The sequence below is a fragment of the Lissotriton vulgaris genome, chromosome 5 (assembly GCF_964263255.1).
Source record: "Lissotriton vulgaris chromosome 5, aLisVul1.2, whole genome shotgun sequence".
NCBI classification, from domain to species: domain Eukaryota; kingdom Metazoa; phylum Chordata; class Amphibia; order Caudata; family Salamandridae; genus Lissotriton; species Lissotriton vulgaris.
In genome coordinates, this window is record NC_141693.1 from 1168100199 (window position 1) to 1168123978 (window position 23780).

Sequence of the window (23780 nt, forward strand, 5' to 3'; positions counted from 1 at the left end):
GGGGAGACATCGCACCAGAGTTGACGGTCGTACCTACCCAGGATGGCTAAGGCATTAGCTGCTCGCACCAGCAAACTTGCCATCGCTGAGAATCTTTTCCCCACGTTATCTAACCTCCGACCTTCCTTGTCCGGAGGAGTTGTCAGCGGAGCTGAAGGGTTGCGCGATTTCCTCTGCGCTGCCTGCGAGATCACAGAGTCTGGTCTTGGATGACCTGTCAAGGCCGCTGGGGCATCATCAGTCGCCTTGTACTTTTTTTCCCAGACGCGGTAGCACCGGCACCACCGTCGCCGGGTGTGTCATGGTTTTTATGCCCTCTTTCCATAGGTGATCCACGATTGGAATAGACCTGGCAGTTTTTCGAAAGGGTTCTTTAAAGTCATATAAGAAACAATCTGTGGTGACTTTAGGCATTGTGAATTTAAATCTTGCTGCCGCTCTCTCCATTAGCTGATGGAAACCTCCAATATCCGCTGGCGGGGAGTCCGCCGGGTCCGGATTTGGTGATGCGGGATTGTCAATAACGTACTCATCATATTCCATGTCGGGATTAGAGACGTGATCCGACTTCTGATCCTCATCCGAGGATTCATCAACATCATGTGATCTTGGTAACCCAGAGGAATCCTGAGGGACGGCTGCTTGAGGCTGTGGAGAGGTTGGAGCCGAGAGAGTAGGTGGCACCAATGACGCCTGAACCCTTGAAGGCGTAGCAGGCGTTGATGTATTTGGCAAAGGTCTACTTGCCCTAGACTTATAGTCCTGTAGCATCCTATGTAGATCCTGTAGGAAAGATGTTGGCACCGAAACCATTTCCTGGTCAGATTGCTGCTGTTGCTGTTGACTATGACCATGCTCCTCGTGGGTATATTCGCCCTCTGAGTCAGTGTCTTGGCATTTGACAAACAGTTGCGAAGGACTATTGGCATAGCTATATGCATCTTGGTCATCTTCCTCTGATTGTCCCTCTTGCAGGAGCATTGTTGGTAGCAGAGGGGACACTGTCCTTGGAGAGGTCATCTCCGGTGTGATCCGAGTCACAGAAATGGTGATACGCTTTTCTGTGGACAAGATCGTGGGTTCCGTAGTCGACAGTTGTATACACGCCGTCAAAATAGGGGTCGTGGACGTCGTCGACGACGACACTGTGGACACACCAACTGTCGTCATAGTCACCGTAGTAGTCGTCGATGAGACCGCCGTCGTCGACACCGTCGTCATCGCCGTCGACGGGACTCTCGTCGTCGACACCGTTGTCATCGTCGTCGACGGGGCCTTCGTCGTCGACGGGGTCTTCGACGTCGACGAGGTCTTCGACGTCGACGGGGCTTTCGTCGTCGACGGCTCCTTCGTCGACACCAGTGAAGCTGGTACCTTAGTCGTCGGCGCCTTTAGTTTCTCCGTCGACGGTGAGGACTCCGCCGTCGACGGTCTCGACGTCGACGAACCTCCAGTTGACGGAGCCTTCGATGTTCTAGTCGACGGGCCTCCCGCTGTCGACGTCTTTGTCGTCGAGGGCTTAGAAGTCCTCTCAGAAGACTGGCATGAAGGTGTTTTGAAGGCTGTGGAAGTCTTCGCACCTGTAGACTGCATAGAAGGTCCATCCCTCTCCTTTACACTTCCGTGAGGAGATTTGCTGGGACCTGGGCTCTCAGACTCACTGGGGGTCTTTTTTGAGGCCTTAGAAGATCGTCCCACAGAAGAAGAAGGGGAACCCCTACCCCTTTTCACTGACCTTCTAGTAGAAGCCATCGATCCAGCATCTTCACTGTCACTGGAGACAGTATCCTTACAGCCAGCCACCTGGTGGTCAGGATAGAGGCAATAAATGCAGTCCTTATGCTTATCCTCCACAAAAAGCCTTTTCTTGCCACAGGAGGAACAAGGCTTGAAAAGTGCTTTTTTCTTCTCAATTTCCGACATCTTCCAGGCAGCAACAATCCTGAAGAGAATCTGAAAGATCCTGAAGAAAATCCTGAAGAAAAAACCTGAAGAAAACCTTTAGAAGAGTAGAAGTTGAGCAGAGCTCAAAGGAGACTCCCTAGCACAACGTGCGGTAGAAAATCTGAGGCTCTGAGGTTCCTTCAGGAAGGTTCTAAGTGGTGAGGCACTTCTGATTGGCTGAGGCCAAAGTTTGGTCTCTTTTGCACAAAGAGGGTGATATGCTACAAAAGATAATGAGGCCTAGGCCTTTCTCCATTGTCTTTTGTACCTACAGCTATGGTATTTTTGTTACCGAGACTCCCATTCCGACGACGGGGAATGATACAAAGCATGGGAATCTATGAAAGTTCCAATACTGGGGTAATCCACCCTTTCAATAAGCCGTCCATCCTTTCACTCATCAATCCACTTTCAACCTATCCATCCACTCACCCATCCCTTCATTCACCCGTGCACTTATCCTACCATTCTTTCACACATCCATCCATCCATCCATCCATCCATCCCTCATTCATCCATGTATCTACTGTTTCACTCCACTGATTCATCCATCTATCCATCCAGCCTTAAACTCATTCATCCATGCATCTATCCATTCACCCTTTCACTCATTAATGTATGCAGCTATCATTTATTTATTTATTTATTTTATTTTTGCAATTTTTAAAGCGCGCAAATACCCATACAGGTGTCTCGGCGCTGGTGATCACAGAAATCCCTACACTTTGACGGGGTGGTTAGGCAGAGGAGAAAAGCCATGTCTTGAGGCTTTTTCGTAATTTGAGGAGCGTGGGGGCGGTTTTGATATGCAGTGGGAGGCTGTTCCACAATTTAGCAGTGGCTGTAGTGAAGCACCTGTCTCCCCAAGTCGCCTTTTTTGTCCGAGGGACAGACAGCATGAAAGCTGTGGAGGATCGAAGAGTTCTGCGATGCTCCAACGGGCGTAGAGCTTCTTTTAGGAACTTAGGCCCTGGGTGGTTAAGGGTCTTGTAGGCTATGCAAAGAGACTTAAATTTTATTCGGCTCCTGATTGGGAGCCAGTGGAGCTCTTTGATGTGATGGGAGACAGATGTGAATTTGGAAATAGAGAGTAAGGTTCTGGCAGCCGCGTTTTGCACGGTCTGGAGTTTGTTGAGGACTCCTTCCTGAGCATTAAGAAGCAGAGAGTTGCAATAATCCGTTTTAGAAAACACTAAAGTACTGATAATAGTTTTGCCGGCTGACTGTGGTAGATAAGGAAGGAGTTTCTTGATTTTTTTGAGGGTGTAGAATGCAGATGATACAACAGCATTGGCGTGATGGTGGAAAGTCAGTTTGTTGTCAAAGGTGACTCCCAGGTTGCGGACCTTAACCACCGGTTGGGGGGGAGATCCCAACTCCGGTGGCCACCATTGTGGGGACCATGCTGGTTTCAAGCTCCCGAATGTCATCACCTCCGTTTTATCAGAGTTAAGTTTAAGACAGTTTGATGACATCCAGGAGCTTATTGCCTTCATTCCCTCCTGAAAGTTGGCTGCCACTCTAGCTCCGTTATCGTACACCGATAGTACTAGTTGCGTGTCATCGGCGTACGTGGTAAGGGCAATACCGTAGGATTTTATCACCCTCGCTAAGTCCGATACATAGATATTAAAAAGCGCCGGACTTAGCGAGGAGCCCTGTGGAACGCCGCATGGGAGTGAAGGTCTGGGAGGTGAAATTACCCATTTTGACAGTCTGTGGACGATTGGCGAGGTACGAGGCAATCAGATCTTTAGCTGTTCCTCCTATTCCCAGAGCTGCGACACGGTCGATCAGGGTGATATGATCGACCGTGTCAAATGCAGCGGAGAGATCAAGGAGTATCAAGACTGCTGATCCTCCCTTGTCCATGGTTGTTCTGATTTCGTCTGCGGCTTTCAGTAGTACCGTCTCTGTCCCGTGTCCCTGCCTAAAACCGAACTGTGTGTCGTCTAGCAGGTTGTTGTCGTTGATGTATTTTGATAGCTGCATGTTCATGGACTTTTCAAAAATCTTTGCTGGAAATGGGAGACAGGCGATGGGTCTATAGCTTGCTGGGATAAGAGGGTCTAGCGTTGGTTTTTTCAGCAATGGCTTTATAATCGCCTCTTTCCAGACTGAGGGATATATACCTGTTGCGAACATAGCATTGCATATGGTGGACAACGAAGGGGAAATTGCTTCCGGTATGCGGTTGAGAATGGAAGGGGGACATGGGTCGAGGGGGGAGCCGGATTTAGTGCTGGCTACCAGACGTTGAATGTGATCCTTATCTACGGCGTTGAAAGATAATAAAGTTGACTGAGTGCTCGTAAGGGGAGGACTCTAAGGTGGTATGGGGGCAGAGCGTGAGAAAGTCTGGAAGATGGAGCTGACTTTTTCCTCGAAGAAGCTGGCCAAGGCATCTGCCAATGATGGAGAGATCTTCTAGGGGCGGCGTCGGGGGTTGGATAGAGTGGTAACTACCCTGAATAGTTCTCCTGACGAGTTTTTTGCCTGATTGATTTGAGTGATAAAGTAATGGCTTTTTTCAGTGATTATCGCTCTTTTGTAGATGGCGAGGGCATTTTTATAGTTGGATTTGTCTGCAGGGCTGTAGTTGCGACGCCATTGTCTTTCGAGGTTCCTGCAGTATTGTTTCTGCATGCGTAGGGCCTCAGTGAACCATGGGGCTGAAGGTATTTTTCTGTTTCGGTGTGATGATTTAAGTGGGGCTAGCTTATTACAGGCCGTGTCTAGGTTTGTCAGGTAGTTTGAGGATGCTTTGGTAGGGTCATGCTCATTGGGAATATAATTATCCTGTATCATCTCTGCTAATTGTGTTATGTTAATGTTTTTCCAGTCTCTGTATGTTGAACGGGCTGGTGCAGTGCGGCTTGGTGGAGTTTATTTGCACTGTGAAACAAATAGCTGAGTGGTCTGTCCAGATTAGTGGAATTATTTGGGTGATATTTACAAGAGGACTATTAGTAAATATACCGTCTAATGTGTGACCTGCCTGATGAGTCGGGGAGTTAATAAGTTGTATTAGGCCTGCAGCTTCAAGGTCTGCAAGAAGTTGCGTAGTATCGTGGTTATTCGAAGTCTCAAGGTGAAAATTGAAGTCACCTAGTAGCGTAAAATGAGGGGCGTCGGCGACTGCTTCGATTAGGCTACCTATGTTAGCTAGGAACTTAGCTCTTGACCCTGGAGGACGATAAATCAGCATTCCCTTGAAGGATGATTTTGCTGATAGGCCTAGAGTAAATGTGAGAGACTCATATTCTGGGCATGTATATGGTTTAGTCGAGAGTTTGAAGTGGCTTTTATAAATTATGGCAATGCCGCCACCTCTTTTTATTGGTCTGTCTAGTCTACAAACATTGTAGTTGATTGGAGCTATCATCCACTCTTGCACATATTCATCCATGCATCTATACATCCAACCTTTCACTTATTCATGCATGCATCTATCCATCCACTTATTCATCCATGCACCAATCCATCCACCCTTTCACTCATTCATCTAAACATCCACCCTTTCACTCCACTCATTCATCCAGCCTTTCACTCATTCATCCATACATCTATCCATTCATCCTTTCACTCATTAATTTATGCATCTATCATCCACTCTTGCACGTACTCATCCATGCATTTATACCTCCACTCATGCACGTATTCATCCAGGCATCTGTACATCCACCCTTTCACTTATTCATACATGCATCTATCCATCCACCCTTTCACTATTCATCCATGCATCTATTCATCCACCCTTTCACTCACTCTCCCACCCACCCTTTCAAGTCTATTATGGGCCTTTGTCGGCGGACTTGCAGACTGAAGAGGCCCATCAAAAACTCTACAGCTGGCCAAGGCCTGGGGACCCCCTGTGTCGCCGGCGCTCAGGGAATGGAGTGCGGATATGGACTCGGCGATGGTTGCTAAAAGACAGTATATTCAAATCGGAAGGGTCCATGAAAATGGGGAAAAATTTGGGGAGCATGGAATGAATACAGGGGGTATATTTGTGAGCCACCTCCGATGGAAAGTGATGAGGATTCAGAATAATGGGGTGGGGGAGGGGAAACTATGAAAGGAATGGCGGGTGATGTATGGATATCCTTGAGTTAATCTCGGCGTGTGTGCGGCAGTAGGGGGGCGTCCGAGTGACACGCTGCTTAGCAGCTAAGCAGCGTGGCACTCGGACGCCCCCCTACTGCCGCACACACGCCAAGATTAACTCAAGACGACCTTAATACCACAAATTATCTTCAATAGCGATTACAGCGCCACTCGGACTCCAAAGGAAAGCTCTGTTTTAACATATTCAGTTCCAGTAGGACCCTCTTCTAAATCAAAGTGATTGAGCGCTACTCGGACTAATAGGATAACTACAGTTTTAAATATACCTAGTTCCAGTAGGACCCTCCTCGAATTCAACCTGATTGAGCGCTACTCGGACTTTTAAAAAACTACGGTTTCAACATATTCTAAATTTCCTCAGACAAATTACCGAAAAAACCATTTACCCTGTTCTCAGAAAGTTTTCTCTTAAGTATTCAATTACACTAAGTTTCAGGAGGCTCATCAGTCCTGATGATGATCTAAAATGCATACAGATCGAAACGTCATCGACCGACCCAAGGAAATACCCCCACTTCATTGTATATATTTATGTGGTTTTTATCCTTGTTGTTGTGTGAGAGTTCGTTTTTTCACTATGTTCACTTATGTCACGTTCTGCACCTTACCACTTATTTGAGCACCTGAAAAACGTTAAGAATTGTATATATATATAAAAAAAGCAAGTAAATAAAAGATTTCGTATGAACCTACATCCCTAGCTCCCTAGTGTTAATTAAGTATTCGCTTTATTCTTTTAAGGACCTTATCAGGCCACCCTTGAACCATTGTTTCTTTAAAAATAAACTGCTCAGAGCAACTTATTTACTGGCTGTGACCTACAGGGTTGAACAGCTGTGTATCGTATTACCATAAAACTGTCTACTTGTCCTTTGGACAAAATGCTAAATAAAAACCTCTTGCCCTCCTAAGAAAACTAGATGTCTCCGGCGTCGGGAGATAGGAATTACCCACCCCTGGTACTATGGAATTCGCAATGACAAACTCCCACCACCATATACTCTTAATGGCATTACTGCACTAACAATGTCTAAGAATGGGCTTAGACACGGTAGGGGTACAGGGCTCACCACTGGTATAGTGCTCCCAGCTACAGGGGTAGTTGATCAATGTCAGGACAGTGGGTTGTTGGCATGGCACACAGGGATGTGTGCTACGTCGACTCTTCACTTTGTTCTGCACCAAAATACGCAGCCTGCAAAGGCAGTGTGTGAGTGTAATGGTACAGGGCCTCCAAGTGTGGCACAATAAGTGCTGCAGCCCTTAGAGGCCTTCCCTGGCCACGGTGCCCTGGGTGCCTGTGGTACCATTTACCAGGGGTTGACCTGTGGCCAGAGAGTGCCAATTGGGTTTTGTCTTCAATGCAGTTTTAGGGAAAGAACATAGGCCCTGGGTGCCTAATTGGCAGGAGCCCAGGGCACACTCAGTCAAAGTACTTCAGCAGTTCAGGAAAAAGTGGGGGCAATCATGCAGAAATAGGGCACTTTCTCACATTCTTCCTTTGTGTGGCTTGTTGAATTCAATAAAGAGTTGTTGAGTCTACCTGAATGGTTGAGTCCATCAATATAGTACATACGTGCCCTTTTTAAAATTAGTGTGTGTTAAAGCTCTTTTGGCAACTGAATCTGGTTGAGGAAAGAATACGGGCAGCTCAATAGATTACAAGTGGAATTGAGATACAATTTTTGAAAGGAATTTAGGGTTGGTATGTAGTACCACCTTATCTTTATGAAGCTGGAAGAATGGTTCTTCTAGAGTTAATGCCTGAAGCTCACTGACCCGTCCGAGTGAAATGATTGCAATGAGAAAAGCAACTTTGCATGAAAGGAACTGGAGAGGGCATTTGTGGAGAGGTTCGAATGGGGGTTCCATTAACCTGGTTAACACAATGTTGAGACTACAAGATGGATTGAGAGAAACTCTGGGTGGGATAACTCTTGAGGATCATGAAAGAAAAAAAAGCTTTACCTGAAGATAGAGGTGTGTTCTCCATTTTGTAGATATGCAGCAACTGTTTTTAAGTAAATCTTTATTAAAGTAGAAGCTAACCCTACAGTTCGTAAATGCAGCAGGCAACAGAGAATGTCTTTTGTATGTGCTGTTTATGTTTAAATATCCTTTGAATGGCAATAGTGTACAAAGCGTTTCCATGTGGCTGCATAACAGGCTCTAGTGGTAGGGTTTTTGAATTCTTTTATAATGTCCATACAATCTTGAGGTAAATTCAAATATATGAATTCTAGGACCTCAGGAGCCAGACTGCAAGATCGAGAGATCTGGGGTGTGGATGCCTTACTGCTCCCTGGCTTTGTGAACATCTTGCCAGTTGGGAGGCATATGGTGTGGAATCACTGAGTTGTAAGAGTGTGAGAGCCACTAGGATAAGGGTCTGGGACGTCTGCTGTAGTGTGCTAAACACATACGGAAGTAATGGGAGAACAGGAAAAGCGTGAGCAAATATCCCTGACCACCTCATCCATAGTGCGTTGCCCTTGGACTGTAGGCGTTTGAACCTGGAGGCAAAGTTTGAGCATTTGGCGTTTTCTGCTGTGGCGAAGAGGTCTATGTTTGGGTCACCCCACTCTTGGAAGAATAGGTGGATGACTAGTGAGTTGAGCTCCCACTTGTGTACTTGTTGCTGTCTCTTGCAGAGATCTGCAGAATTTTTGTCCACCCCTGGTATGTACATCCCTAAGACATGAATGTTGTGCTGGAGAGCATACCTCTAGATGGTCTGGGCTAGTTGAGGTGATCTGGAGCCTCCCTGTTTTTGCAGATAGTACATGGTAATCATGTCTGTTTTAATGAGAATCACCTTGCTTTTGAGGCGAGGAAGCAATGCTTGCAGAGCTAGATGAACAGCTAGCAGCTCTAGGTTACTGATGTGGAGATGGGTTTGGCGTGATGTCCAGTGGCCCTGCACAGTTAGCTCCTGTGAGTGCTCTCCCAGACCGGCAAGTAAAAAGCGTCCGTTGTCCCTTTAGAAGACTGTGGGAGGTCCACCACTACAGAGTGACAAGCTTGACGGATGATCAACACTAAATCCTCCAGCTACCATCCGCTTTAGACCATTGATGTGATGTGCATTCTAGCAACGGACGCATATTGAGTTTGACATGAGGTATTATTGCTATGCATGATGTAAGGAATGACATCCTTCAGAGGGACTATGTGAAAATGCTCTGATAAAATGTACCTGTTTAGGGGTCTTAGATCTAGGATTGGCCTAAGATTCTTGCCCTTTCGGGGTATTACACAGTAAAGTGAATAGACCCTATGTGCCTTGTTGGTGTAATGGCTCAAGTTCTATTGATTCTTTTTGTAGGAGAGTTTGCATTTTCTGTCGTAGCAGTTGATGGTCTGTGGACAGTCTGTGTTTTTGCGGTGGAATATTTGGCGGTGAGCTCCAGTCAATAACTATGTTGGATAATATCCAACACCCACTGGTCGGAGGTGATAGTCCACCATGCAGAAAGAACTGTTTAAGTCCTCTCCCGACGTGTTGTATGATCAGAGGGAACGGCAGGTAAGTGAAGGTTTAGAGGAATTTGTGGTAGGCTTGATAAAGCCGCCCCTGCCTCATGAATTGTTGTCCCCATAGGACTTTTGTAATGTTCTCTGGGAAAGAATGTTTGGGTACATGTCTTATGTTATGCAGTAGAAGTCTGAGGATGGGGTCTTGGATCCTCCATGATAAGATGAGCAGTGAGAGGAGTCCCATTGTGATGGAATTTGAAGCTGTACCATTGCTTTAGCCATCTCGTTATCTTTTTTGATTTTCTACAAAAGGGTATCTACCAGAAGGCCAACACTATGTTCCTCGTCAAAGCGGAGAAGTAAGGTTTAAAGCCGGACACCATTAGCCAGGCATGGTGTCTAATTTAGACACGGATTCGAGCTTGCCCTCTGAGGCGATTTGATATGCCTGCTTTTTGTATTCTTCAGGGAGATGCTGGAGAATCTCCTCCTCCTTTTCCCAGTGCTCTGTTGTAACAGAATCAGAGAGAGATCAATAGAGTTGCCAATTCTCCAGAGGTTGCCACATTGTGCAGCTGCTCTCTTATCCGCAGCATCAATCTTTCAGCTTTCTTTATCTGTAGTGGAGCATCAGCAGATGTTTGAGAATTTTGCTCTTTTACAAGCTGTGCCCGCTACCAGTGAATCAAGTGTAAGCAGACGCTTGATGTAAGGTCGATAGGTGAGGGTTTGTACTTTTTAAAATCAACCCTGGGAACAGTTACCCTAGCTCTTACTGGGTCATTAAATATGCCCTGAGCATGCCCTTCAGTGTTGGTAAATACTACACTGAGCGCCGATTGGACAAGAATGTTTCAAATAAATCCTCTAATGGCTGTGGTGTAGAGGCACTTAGGGTGTGTGGCTGCCCTAACTTTGAGATTATGATAGGTTGTTGCGTCATCAAGAGGGGAAGGTCTAGATGGATACACATCTGGATTGGTATTATCATGTGAATCTGTATTGTAAGCATCACAGAGATCATCTTGAGGTGGGAGTGAATAGTGATATCCACACCCACCCCAGCCCCTGTATATGAATGCATGTAACCCTCTGGAGAGTGTGTGTTCAAGTGAGAACTGGAGAGAGTTGTGGAGAAGAGAAGCGCACAGGAGGCAGCAGTGGTGAAGTGCTGTGCAGTGGACCAGTGGCTTTGTCCTCCTCCTTCTGAGGAAGAGGCATAGGCAGATTTATGGCTTCCTCAAAAGACAACCGTCTTTTAGCAGGTTTCCCCCTGAGTGATGGGTTTTGGAGATGATACATCTTGGTGAATGACCAGATGCTTTTGGCAATAGTCAAATTCCTGGTGAAGTCTCTCTATCACTGGTTCTACTGTTTCTACAGAGGATTTTCAAACAGTATGCTTTTTCGACTCGGATGCTGGATTTGGCACTTGTTTTTTTGGGGCAGGCAGATTTTTTTTTAGTGCAGATGCCTAGTGGTGTTTTGACTCCGTCGGCTCGACTCAGATGTGGGTGGTCTCGATTCACCAACCTGCTGTTGGGACTGTTTTTCAGGTGCAGAGCCGGAGCTGGAGGTTTCAAAAATAGCTGGTCGATACAGACCATGGCCCTAAGGCAGTAGTGGTCCAACAACATTCTTTGCCATTTCGGTTGGGTGCATTCAACTTTTGGTTGACATCTGCTGTGGTGGTGGAGGGGGGGTTGGGGGGGGGGGGGGGGAAGGTGAAGGAGGCACAGTACTTACAGGCTGCCTTGGAGGAATGTCCTGTTCCATGATGGATCCAGCGCTCTGATCCAGAGAGTGAGTAGGCCGCCACCTCTTCTGATCCGAAGAGATTGGGCTTATAGTCCGCAGCTTGTCAAGACATCTTCATTCACAGAGCCCTTTGATCCTGAATGGTTTTCTTCGATTGAAGAGACCTGCAGGCTTTGCAGGTCATCTGCTCGTGGTCTGGGGAAAGGCACAAGTTACAGGCCTGGTCTAGATTGTTGCGTGGAAACGTGGTGTGACATTTAGGGCAGAAACAGAAAGGCGTCAGTTTCATCACCAATTGGACATTGTTTGTCGAGAACGCCAAAGAGTGAAGGCCCAAGTGGGCTGCTGCCGAATCGAGTCCCCTGGACTCATTTGACCTCTATGTTAGAAAAAGTGATGTAAGCATCGAAGCACGTTCGCAAATTATACCAATGGTTTTAGAGGAATGACCGACGACAGTGTCGAACAAGAGGAGCCCACGTATGAACCAGACAACTGAAAAAAACAGTCCAATAATGGAGTTGAGGACCATGCGCATTGCAAGCAAGAGGAGGAGTAATGGAACCTTGTGAATTGAAAGACTTCTTCAGAAAAAAACAACTTGCACACTTCAGATTCATGCTGGGCGCATTTAGTGTACGATACGATCTAGTGGGCTCTTCAAAAATGGTCTTTGAAAATAATTTTCCTGTGGTATATTCTACTTGCTGTTCCCCACCTGATTCTTGAGTTGAATCCAGCATCTCTCTATTAAGTTCTAGACTGTTGATGCAGTAACTTGAGGTGGCCTTCAACTGAAGCGGACAGACTACATTTGGCTTGAATTTCTTACATTTTAAAAATGAGACAATATTTTTGGTACCCATTCCGGGTTTCTTTTTGAATTACAGATGCCCCTTCTTCAGCATAAAGCATGCCGAAAGAATAGTAGTGTGGAGGCAACTGCGGAATGAGGATTAGTTTACTGGTTCAAGGGGAGAATGACTGACCACCTATGTGTAAATGGTAATGTTAGAAGAATGCGTGAAATTACTTTCATATGGCTGCTTTGCAGATCTCGCTACAGAGCTAGCAAACCCACTCTGGCTTACTATCAGGCACACTCAAGGGGGGTTCCGGTTCCTTAAGGATACCACCATGATTTGAGACAATTCTTTTATTAACTTGCTTCTCCTACCAACAGCTCTTACATCTCCATCAGACATTTGCATCAAAGCCCATCTTCACTCTACCTGCCTGAGCAAACCAGCAGTATTTTTGTATTGCAGTCCCTGGTCCCCTTCTGGTAACACGTAACCTAAGCCATGAATAGTCTTTAATTATGCTACTTAGATACAGCCTTTCTATGAGCATACAGGGTATGATTTAAAGTAGTTTCTTTGCATTTAAATGCTTATTTCAATCCACACATCACCTATGGGGGCCCTGGCCTAAGCGGCATGAAAAGTCTGCTCAGACAGGACAGAAGGGTTAGGAAGAAAAACTACAATCCATTAGCATAAAACACCAAAACAAGATGGGACAGAAAACCACATACGTTCTACTAGACAGCTTATCCCTATGAAAAACATTGAGGTTTTGATTTGACAGAGCACTCGGCTAATTAGACTGTGAAGCAGATTTAATTGCTATGAGGAGACATGGACTTTTTCAGGTGAGAGACCTGAAACTCAAGATGCATTGGCCGTACTTGGGGAATGTAGTGGTAGACCTATTCTTCGAATCAAGTGAACACAAAATTGGTTGCTTCTGCTTCACAAAGTAATAATGTGGTTTGATGTCTGCGTTGAGCAAAGACAACAGACCCACTATCCACGTTGAACTTATTTAAGAATTTTTGCAGGTAAGCAAAGTAATGAATGAATGCACGTCAGTGTTAGGCAAGTCATGCACGCAAATTTAAAAAATGTTGTTCTGGTACTTGTGCTTAGTAGAACAACATATTACTTCCCTCGCCTCCTCATTTCTAAACAAAATTCAATTCCAAGCCCCGTCTAACAAGAAACTTTCCATTATGCAAGCCGTTGAATCTCAACTTGAACACAATTACCTCACACTCGTTGTTTGGTAATATTTGCTGAACATTAAACAAGACAACGATTGTGCAGTTTATTTCATGTTCATGAGTTAATCCTCTCTGGATCTGTCATAAGGTTTTTTAATGAAATGCTTAAAAATCCTGTGCTGCCAAAAGGATTTTTGAACATATGCGTGCATCGACAGCCACTGCATCCAAAAAATGCATACTAATCTTAAATGTAAATGCAGTTGGGTAAACATGCACTTCTTGTTTACGGTTAGTCTAATGCAAGCAGTCATCTTTCTTGTAGCAATGCTCTGTACAGAGTTTGGACTCTCCTAAAACACGTGATTCAGCAGAGGATGAACTGCTCTATTCTATCTAAGTTCACCCTAGCATGTGGGTGAGAACACGCAAATGTCGAGAAGTCTATACAGGAAATACTCAGACATAGATTTGTACCTTCTTTGCCTATTAGAATACTGATTATGAGAAACAGTTTGTGGCCCTTTCACACGCGTTTTTAATTACAGCATAAGGAGCTGTACTAAAAAAACCAGGCAGAGCCATGAGGGCCATTCCTGTATTTGCTAGCAGACTTTTTCCAGGATGGTCTGTAATTTGGTTAAAGATGGACAGGCATCTAACACTAGCGTTCATCCGTGTTAATGCCAAACTATTAACGAACCCTTTCTGTAAACTGAGAAGGTAAGGAATCAGTTGACGGCTTTAAGGGGTTTGATGAGGCATTCACTCCATCATCTGACCAAATGCCCATGAGCTTCTGGGTGAGTAAATGGGATCCGTTGAATTCATCCTACAAGTAACCCTCATCACCTTCTGCATCCAGGGAGAAACACGGTGACAAACGTGCTATCCTATTCAAGTGGACTATCAATCCCTTCGCATTTACTGAACTCTGTGTGGAACATCCTTTTGATGCCAACTAATCACTGGAAACTACCAGATTTCTAAGCCACCATCTCTCAGGGACAGCAACAAAGAAGATTTAAGTGGTGTATCCACTGTCAGGAGCTTCAGTGTCTAGGACAGTTTGGCAGGTAGGTGTCTATACACGTTTGGATAAGATAGGACGATAAGAGGTTCACGTTAGCGATTAAATTGTGATCAGAAGAACCTACCAGAAAAGCAGATTCATTCAGGCATAGAATTCATCGCTTCATTTTCTCAAGTCCCATACAAACTATTTTCCGATCTTTGACTTGTGTTCTTCATGTAAAGTTACCAAATTGTGCTGAAATTTGGCATAATTTACATGAGACGTACACAACACATCAATAGATGTGATATTATATCGAGAACACAAACATTCAATTAAAAAGCAAAACGGGAAGAAAGAGGGGCCACAGAGCTACAAAAATAAGCAGTTGTAATGCAATAGGTCTCACATTTACGAGAGTTTAAGCTATCGGCATTGTAAATAACAATGCATTTTATTTAGGTTTTTAAAACCAACACATAAAAGGCATTGTTATTTACAATGGCAATAGCTCAAACTCACGTAAATGCGAGAGCTATTGCATTGCAAATGGTAGGCATCACAGACAACGGGAGGGCGGGCGGGGGGCACGGGGAGGGAGAAGGCACGAACAGCGGGCAGGGAGGGAGGGAGAAGGCATGGACAACGGGAGGGAGGGCGGGGTGGTAAATAAAGCACGACAACGGGAGGGGGTAAAGGCGGCACCAAAGCATGTTGTGCCTGCAGTAAGAGAAAGTGAATAAAGAAAATAGTGCTCACAGTCTTAATAACATGTACAGTGTAACAACCGGAGTAAAGGGGCAAGTCGCCATGGGAGGTGACAAATGAAGGAGGCGGTACTAAGGAGGGACTAACAAGCCTATTTAGGAATTAGAAGCCAGCATTTAGGACAGACACTGACAAGCCAATGGCAAAATTGGGCGGAGAGTGGGCAGGGCTTCTATTCTCTACTCCACCACATGCGCGCTGGCTCTAGGCTCGACCTAAAAATACAAACTTCTAATTTTTAAGCACCAAGGGGATTTTTTCTTTTTTAACGCAAAGTAAAAAGGGAAGGAAAGGCACCCAAAACAAATTTTAAAAAGCTGAGGCGATGGGGGCATGGAGTAACAGAGCTGGAGCAGAGGCCTATCAAGAAGGCTATCAGGCATCAGGCTCCGAAGGGCATCATCAGGGAGGGGACAGAAGATTCTAGAGAAGAGTACTGAAAGATGAATATTCAGAAGTGCATGTCAGCAGCTGTCGCACACTCACATACTGATGATCAAAAATGCTCCTTACCTCAGTGCTATCCCTGGACCCTCCAGAAGGACTCCATAATCTCGAGAAATCTGCTTGGTAAGATCGGACAGAAGTGAGATATGCATCTTTCCCAACCCGCCATTCTAAAATTCAAAAGCGAGATAAACATGACAATATTAGTGTTTTTTTAAGACCGGTGCACCCACTTCATGCATTTCCGATCACAAATACATATACTTTTACACAGAGGAAATGCTTCAGACAGCAAAGCAACAGATTTCTAACACACCTGCTCCCAGGCTCAACTCCTACCAGAAGACACTTGTGACCTAGTCGACCACAGTATTCTATCAATCACGTCTTTTGCTGAACTCGGATCTTAAGCTTATGTAACATTTTTATTTAGTGGTTTTAGAAAGCATAAAACATCCTGCATTCCTGCTACTTCGCAGCATTTGTTCAGGTCGGTAGGGCAGCTGCCCTCTAGTTTTAGAAGCTGTTACAAGTCATCTTTTCTCAGCACACACTTGTTTGTAGTTGGTGGGGCTTAGCCCCCCATGTAAGCAGTTGTGTGATGGTTCCATAGATGACTTGATGGATTAGGAATGCCTCTTTAAAAAGGATTTATCTTCTTGGTGGGAGGATAGTTAGTTTTCGCATCTGGGTGTGGATTTGGATTGAGGGTCATTTAGACAGCACTGGCTATCACTTTACTAGCGTCTCTTTGCTCTTAAAAGATAGAACTACTAGCTCTTTGATTTAGGGGTATATTTGATAACCAGCATTTGAAGGTATTCCGTTTATATTTTAACTTTGCAAGGTATTCTTAATCTGATTATTTGTTCCAGTTTGCTGCAATATAAAACAACTTATGTACGACTCTCGTTTCCAAAGAAAGGCAGGGATGATTTAGCTGTGGTTGGTGTGGTGTTTCTGATCTTTTTTAATTTTTGCTTTGCAGTGCTGGGATGAAAGTAATGCACTTTCTTGGTTGTCTTCAGTTTTGTCACTTGTTGAAATATTTTTAATTACTTTTTTGTTGTTATGTGTGGTCCAGCTATAGCATATATTGTCACTTTTGTGGCCCACTGGCTTCATTAGGACTACTCATGTGCCCTAGAGTAGGTACTGTCAGTTGTCTCAGGTGCCCCCTGCCCCCATGCCAGGATGTGCCCCAGTCTCTTCACCTTGGCCCAATGATAGCAGATCCCCTTATTGGCAGCCTTCACAGTCTGATTAGTTTTTCAAGACTAGCTGAAGCTGTGCGGCCTGGTGAGGTGTTCATTTAACAGCTTAAGGAGTTGTTGAGGCTTTCCTAACTGGATGCAAAGATCTGAATTAGTTGAAGAGTTCTCAGTGTGGTTATCTGCCTCAAGTTTCTACATATTGGGGGTGTTTGCCAGCTAAATAGACACAGTGACAAGGGTTTGGAATGGGCAGCCAAAGTGTGAGATTTGCAAGCCACAGGTACTACAATTTACCGGGATTTCTAACTCTATTACTGGAGGCAGAGATCATGTTAGCGATACACGTTTCACAGAACCTGTCAAATACTCTGTGGGTTGTTGTTTGTGCAATTAATCCACGCATAGCTGAAGGTTCCCAGTAGTACAATATATTGTACTAAGGATTGAGTGGCTAAAACTAGGTCCGTGATTTCTATCAAAATAAGATGTAGAGCGCAATCCTGACTTTGCGCAGAATATGAACAAGATGAAGGATGAAGCTGGACTAACAGAGAATCTGGTGGTTAGGTATTCTATGGAGCAGTAGTTGGCATCTGAAATTTCAGTGCATCATGGATTCGCGGAGTAGAATATTGCCACTCCACCACCTACGCCAGTGTCTCTAGCCTCTCAGGTTTCTGCGGGAGATATTGTACATAACAAGAGGTCATCAGAGATAGCAGGTGCATAACTGGTCACCTGGGGCTTAGTCCATTATCACATGACACAGATTCCCTAAGTCAGCAGGACGTGGACTTTCAATGAACACTTTTAGCTCAACAGTGCTTGTAGGTCACTGTGGCACCACTGTACGTGTTCAGCTGAGCAGGCATGTGACAGCAGGTAGGCCTGTGGTGGTGTCAACATGGACTTGTTGACCGCTTCAATGTGACGCTGTATGGGAGTAGTCCATAAAGTGCACCATTTTGTCTTACAAGTTTTTTGATTTCAACTATGCTATCTTTTTGGTTTCATTCAACACATCCTGTTTGGGATCAGATTGAGCACATCTCTTTTGCAAGTTAAGGACCAGTAAAAATACTGATTGGGATGGTTAGCACAGTCCACAGCTGTAACTGAGATTCTGTCTGATATTGTCACAGATTACCACTCTCCCTCGAACACTTCACATGATTAAAACAAGGATTAAAAACAACTGCATGTGTGACAATTTAGGATCACGATAAGGTGAGCCACTTAGACTTATTGTACAGCACCCATTGCTTAGATATCCTAATCTATCCGACACGCTTGTCCAGAGCTTAAATCAACAGCTTTGAATAACATTCATTTAAAATGTCAATATTTTCATGGTAGAAGTTAAGGATTTTTTTTATTTAAAAAATGAGACTTATTTAGGATGAACAATCAGACTTTATCTCAGTCAAATTCAAATGTAAAGTTTTGTTTCAATGCCACCAAGTCTTTACCGTTTCTTGTTTAAAGACTATGTGATCTGCCAACATTGCACCTCTGATGTGTGCAGCATCTTGACATAAAATAAAAACTTCCTGTGTTCACAGGCACTACTCCAAGTGAAGGAGGTGTGGCCTAATCGCTAAATAGTGAAGTACGAAGGCAGGAAAGTGAGGTTTGTTTTCTGGCTTTAACATTTCAAAACACTTTGGGATCCTGTACAGATCTAAATATATATATACACACACAAATACATAAATAGTTTTTGTGATATCTCGTTATCTTTAATGTGCTTGGAATCAAAGAGAGAAGGCCTTAGGTCAGTGGTTCCCAAACTGTGCGCCGCGGCACCCCGGTGCGCAGTTAGTGGTCGCCGGGTACGATGTGGGAAAAATTGCCTGCGCTGAAGAAGCTTCTAACCTTGTACTCTTGTAATTGTGATAAAATGCACAATTAACAGGTAATGTCTACCTGTCAGCAGTCAGCTTCAAGGCAGCAAGACAGTGAATCTTATTTAAATGACACCCGGCTGCGGCGCATCACACGGGGGAGTTTCAAGTGGCACCTGTGTAATCTACAATCATTGTTTGGCCAAGGAGCGCACGGCCGTCAAACGCGCTTCCGACGTGCTTTCATGTAGCTTCCACTTACGCACAGCAGACTGTCAAGCATTATTGCCACCCGTGTTCTGCTGTGCAGCGCTTCTGAGGACCCTTCACAATTTACACAGGTTCGTTTCACACTGACTAAAAAACACCTTGCTTACTGCAAAAAAGGGGAACATGACAAACTCGAGACCGGCCAAGCCCATGTTATTATGCTGGCTGCTGTTCCTGCACTTTGTTCGTGTCCACACCTGAAATTAGGAGACAGAATTTAAAGTTGGCAAACTCGCTGCAGCGTTGGAAATAGGCTACGTTGCAGCCTGGATTTGTTTCCCGGCCCGAGTCTGCCCCTCAGCCAAGGTCAGGCACGAAGCATGTCATTATTATTAGTATGATAATAACCCTTTTACTTCTCAGCCTCAGTGAAAGAAGTCCCCCCTTCTTCCCTCATTATATTTCAGGAGTTTGCCACTGAAGTAATGTTATGGTCGGACTTGCTAGAAATAAACACACATTTCCTTTCTAAGCAACAGCACCTCCTCCCGGCTGGCTCGTGTGACCCTCATTCCTTTCCCGAAGGGAAGACTTGTTCTGCCTCTGACGTCCCCTAATCCAGAGCGGGGAAAAGTTGCGTTTTCCGAATGATTTGGCTCGTATTGGACGGCCCCTTTATCCCTGGCATGCCAGGGATCAAGATGGCAGCGTCAGGGAAGGACATTAGCACGTTTCATTCTCTAGTAGTGTTCACTGCTTGCCCATGGCAGCAGATGTGAGGCTGTAGGGGGCCTGGGCAAGGTTCACCCTCCCTGTGAAAGATACCTTACTTGAGCTACTTCTTGCTAAATCAACATTTACGAAGAGTATTCTTTAAGATGCCGTTATCTCCAGCAGCATATGTGCTCAGGAGAGGTTTATATATGAAATATATATTGTCACAACAGTGAGTACTCGTCTATTCTGCTTTGCTATCAGTAATTACCAAAATGTTCCCTTTTGATGGATTCGCTCCCCACTGCTCCAGGAAGAGACGTGGGTGCTAACAGGCAAATAGGTGCGAGTACAAAGTTACAGCTGTTTACTTTACTTAATTCAAAGAGTTTGTATATCGTGATTCGAGGACATCTCAGTGTGATTCTCCTCAGGGAAAAGATGTTGTTTGGTGGTAATGTGCATGGAGTGCAGCATGTCAGCCGTGATAGGAGAGTGTTGTGAAAGATAGGAGGTCCACACCAAGCGTAGTCTTCATCAGGTAGGTTTATTTAACAGGTAGAGAACAGCTTGACAACCACCAACTGCCCGCAAGGACAGTCCAGCTCCAACTGACCCAGAACGGAGTTGGAGCATTCTACATTCTAGAAGCTTGCGTGCAGATGCACACAAGCAGCATACAACACACCTCCCCCCCGAACACACAAAAAAAACAAAAAAAACTAAGAACAAACATAATCTTTCATTTTTGCAGGTGGACGCGAAACACGTACACTCCTTCTTGGTACCACATCTGCAGCTCTTTGCACTGACTCATTTTGAGCCACAGGTCCCAATTCAACGACATCAACTAAACCATCAGAGTCATTGAAAATTTCCTGCGGGCCAAGAGTGGTGACCACAGGTACATCAGAATTAATAGGCAGAGACACCTGTGGATTTTGCATAGTATTGAAATCATCTAAAAACAATTGATCATTATCCTCAGCATAAGAATGAGAAAAACATTTCCTAGCATTCATCAACAACTTGTCAGATCTAACAACGGAAACACGTCTGAAATTCCAAATTTTCCCCCCTTCAACACGTACAGCTTTACTAAACACTTCAATCACTCTAACAGGATCTGACCACCTAGCCCAATTCCTGGCAGATGAACTACCAAATTTCACACGCACATGGTCGCCAACTTTGACCTTGTGGCGTGAAACGCTTTTCACAGAACATTTACCCATCTTCTCTTGATAAATCTTAACCCGTTCTCCCATATCCTTGACATTGGAAGCTGACACAATTGGGCCATTGGATTTCAACCACCAAGGTAACAACTTAGATCCAGGTTTGCGACCTCTTAGTAATTCGAAAGGGGAACACCCTGTCACCGAATTAGGTGAAGTGCGATATGTAAGCAAGGTGGCACATAATGCTTTTTTCCAATTCAAATCATTCCTTACCGCTAACTGAATGGATTCTTTGACCACTCTATTAAAGCGCTCGGTCTGGCCATTGGCCTGAGGATTATAATTAGAAACCCTCTTGTGAGATATGCCATGATCTTTAAAAAATGTTTCAATCTCAATGCTGGTGAACTGCGTTCCATTATCTGAAATAACTTCAGAAGGAAGACCCTCCCGACTAAAAACATTGTTAAGGAAATCAATGACCTGCCTGGAGGTAATTCTTTCAACAATTTTGACCTCTGGCCATTTCGAAAAATAGTCAATTAAAACTAGGCCGTAGACCTCCTTGCAACCAGGCAAATTTAAAGGACCAATGATATCAATCCCTAACCTTCTCCAAGGCCCTTCAGCATACTCAATGGGAGTGATCGAGGCGGACAATGGTTTAACACTCTTGTCACTATTAGAACAAGATACGCAATTCCTGACCCATCTATCCACAAAGGCATCTAAAGAGGGCCACCAATAGTACTCCCTTAACCTCCTCTTGGTGGTGGACATGCCCATGTGACCCTCGTGAGCAATCTTCATTAATTTCTCCCTGACTGACACAGGAGGAATGATTTTGTCACCCCTGGTGATAATGTTATTGTGACACATGAGCTCATCCTTAACCTTAAAGTAGGAACTTATATCGCCCGACAACTTCCTTTCTTCAGGCCAACCACATTTAAGATAGGTGTTAACCAAACCCAAAGTATTATCCTCTGACATTGCTTCCACCCAAAGATTTTCACTGATGACCTCTGTATCATCCACATTAATGTCTTTCATGGTGTAGGCCACGTCACACTCATCAGAGTGTTCAACCTCTTGATGAGGTAAAGCTAACCTGGACATGCAGTCAGCATGCACATTTAATCTTCCGGGGATATACTCCACAGTGCACCGATACTCCTGTAGTTTGGCCGCCAATCTGGCCAAACGGGCTGTCAGAATCCTTCCACCTCCTGCAGCCAACATACTCACTAATGGCTTGTGGTCGGTTCTAAGCACAAATTTAGTGCCCCACAAAAATTGTCGGAAATGTTGGGCTGCCCAAGTACACGCTAATAACTCTTTCTCTATTGTAGAGTAGTTGCACTCAGCACCCTTCAATGTCCTTGAAGCATACGAGATAATACTTTCTTCACCCAAACCTTTCTGCATCAGAACTGCCCCCAACCCAGTATTGCATGCATCAACTGAAACAATACATTCTTGACCCACAACAAACGGTTTCAAGAAAGGAGCAGAACAAATTTCGTTTTTTAACACATCAAATTGCAGTTGCTGTTCGTTTCCCCATACAAATTTTTCACTTTTTTTAAGTAACAGTCGAAGTGAAGCCACTTTGGAAGCATAGTTCTTTACAAATTTGCTAAAATATTCAGTTAACCCAAGAAATGAAAACAATTGATCCTTATTGGTAGGAGGGGGGGCCTTTGAGATACTGGAAATATGATCGAATTTAGGTTTTATCCCTTCCTTGGAAATCTCATGTCCCAAATAATCTACCTTTTCCTGTCTGAACCTGCACTTAGCAAACTTGAGAGTCAAACCCTTTGATTGAATCCCTCCTAAAACAAGCTTGCGTGCAGATGCACACAAGCAGCATACAACAGAGAGCTCAAATTCGCACCCTCCTATGTTTAGGTTTATTCTGTCCCTGCCAGGACCATCGCATTACATGACAGCCAACAAGCCTCCCACATGCATGTTAAGACTGTGTTCTTCTGTCTCTCTTGTGTCTCAACATTATGAGCTGAGGCTGAGCTATGGCGGGGACTCAGATGACGTAAAACTCATAGGCTGGGTGTTGCAAATGTAAACAAACTCCATATAAAATCTGTAATATAAAAAGATAGCAGCCGCTGTGCAGGCATACGTGCCAAACGTTAGCTGTTGCACATGAACAGGTCACAACACCACATAGGCCAGGCAGCCTATGTGGTGTTGTGACAAAGATGGCGGACAGGTGATGGAGGCTGTGCGATGAGTGGCATTGTTAAAGTTCTCAGCTGCATATATAAAAGGACCATCAGGTATCCACCGCTCATCCAGTGTGTTGCAATGCCAGCATGAACTAAAAAAGAATTTATCAGAAGTTTTTTTTGAACTGTTTTCTTTATCTTTGGTGCAGCTTTTTAGGTTTCGCCTAGACGAAGCAAAAGTGAAGCTTTTGCGTCTAGGGCGAGACAGCTTATGTTGTTACTTTTGGGGGAATGTGGACAGCAGAGTTCCACACGCTTTTTCTGGCCGGGATTTAACCTCGGGAGCGCGCACGTCGCCGTGCCTCATATTCCCATTCGCAAACAAAGCCACACTCACGCATGCGGACATACACAGGCACACACACACTGCATACACACACGCACCCCCCCTTAAACAGACACACGCGCACACAAACAGACGCACGCACAGACACCCCCACCCTCAACCCCACTCACCGGGCTCTTCTCCCCTTACGCATGGGAAGGCACTGTGGAGCTCTTTGCCAGCACATATTGAGGAAGGCAGCGTGGTATAGACTCCCACAGCGGCATTGTAGGGGAATTCAAAGTTGCCTCCCCGTAAACACCGCCGCAGCCCGAGAACTTCGGGAGCCTCAGAAATCCCAAGCGCAGCTCCTCTGACGTCAGACAAGGAGCCGCGCTGGGATTGGTGCCGGTGGGGCCGTTGCCTGGAAACGGAAGACTCGTCGACGCCGGGCGGGAGGGGCTGCTTCGCTCCTCACCCGGGCAGCGCCTGCAAGGATCTAACACCCCGGAGACCCACGGAGCCTCGCACAAGGGCCTACAATCCCTGCCGCAGGTA

At 45.1% G+C, this 23780-nt stretch overlaps 1 protein-coding gene across 1 annotated transcript in view; it reads right to left on the reverse strand.

Annotated features, from left to right (window-relative positions):
- PRDX3 (peroxiredoxin 3) overlaps positions 1-23780 on the reverse strand; it is a 104409-nt gene that overhangs the window by 28393 nt on the left and 52236 nt on the right. The window contains exon 5 of the mRNA XM_086922930.1: positions 15609-15712. Coding sequence (XP_086779056.1) covers positions 15609-15712 — 104 coding nt within the window. The remainder of the gene's footprint in view (positions 1-15608; positions 15713-23780) is intronic.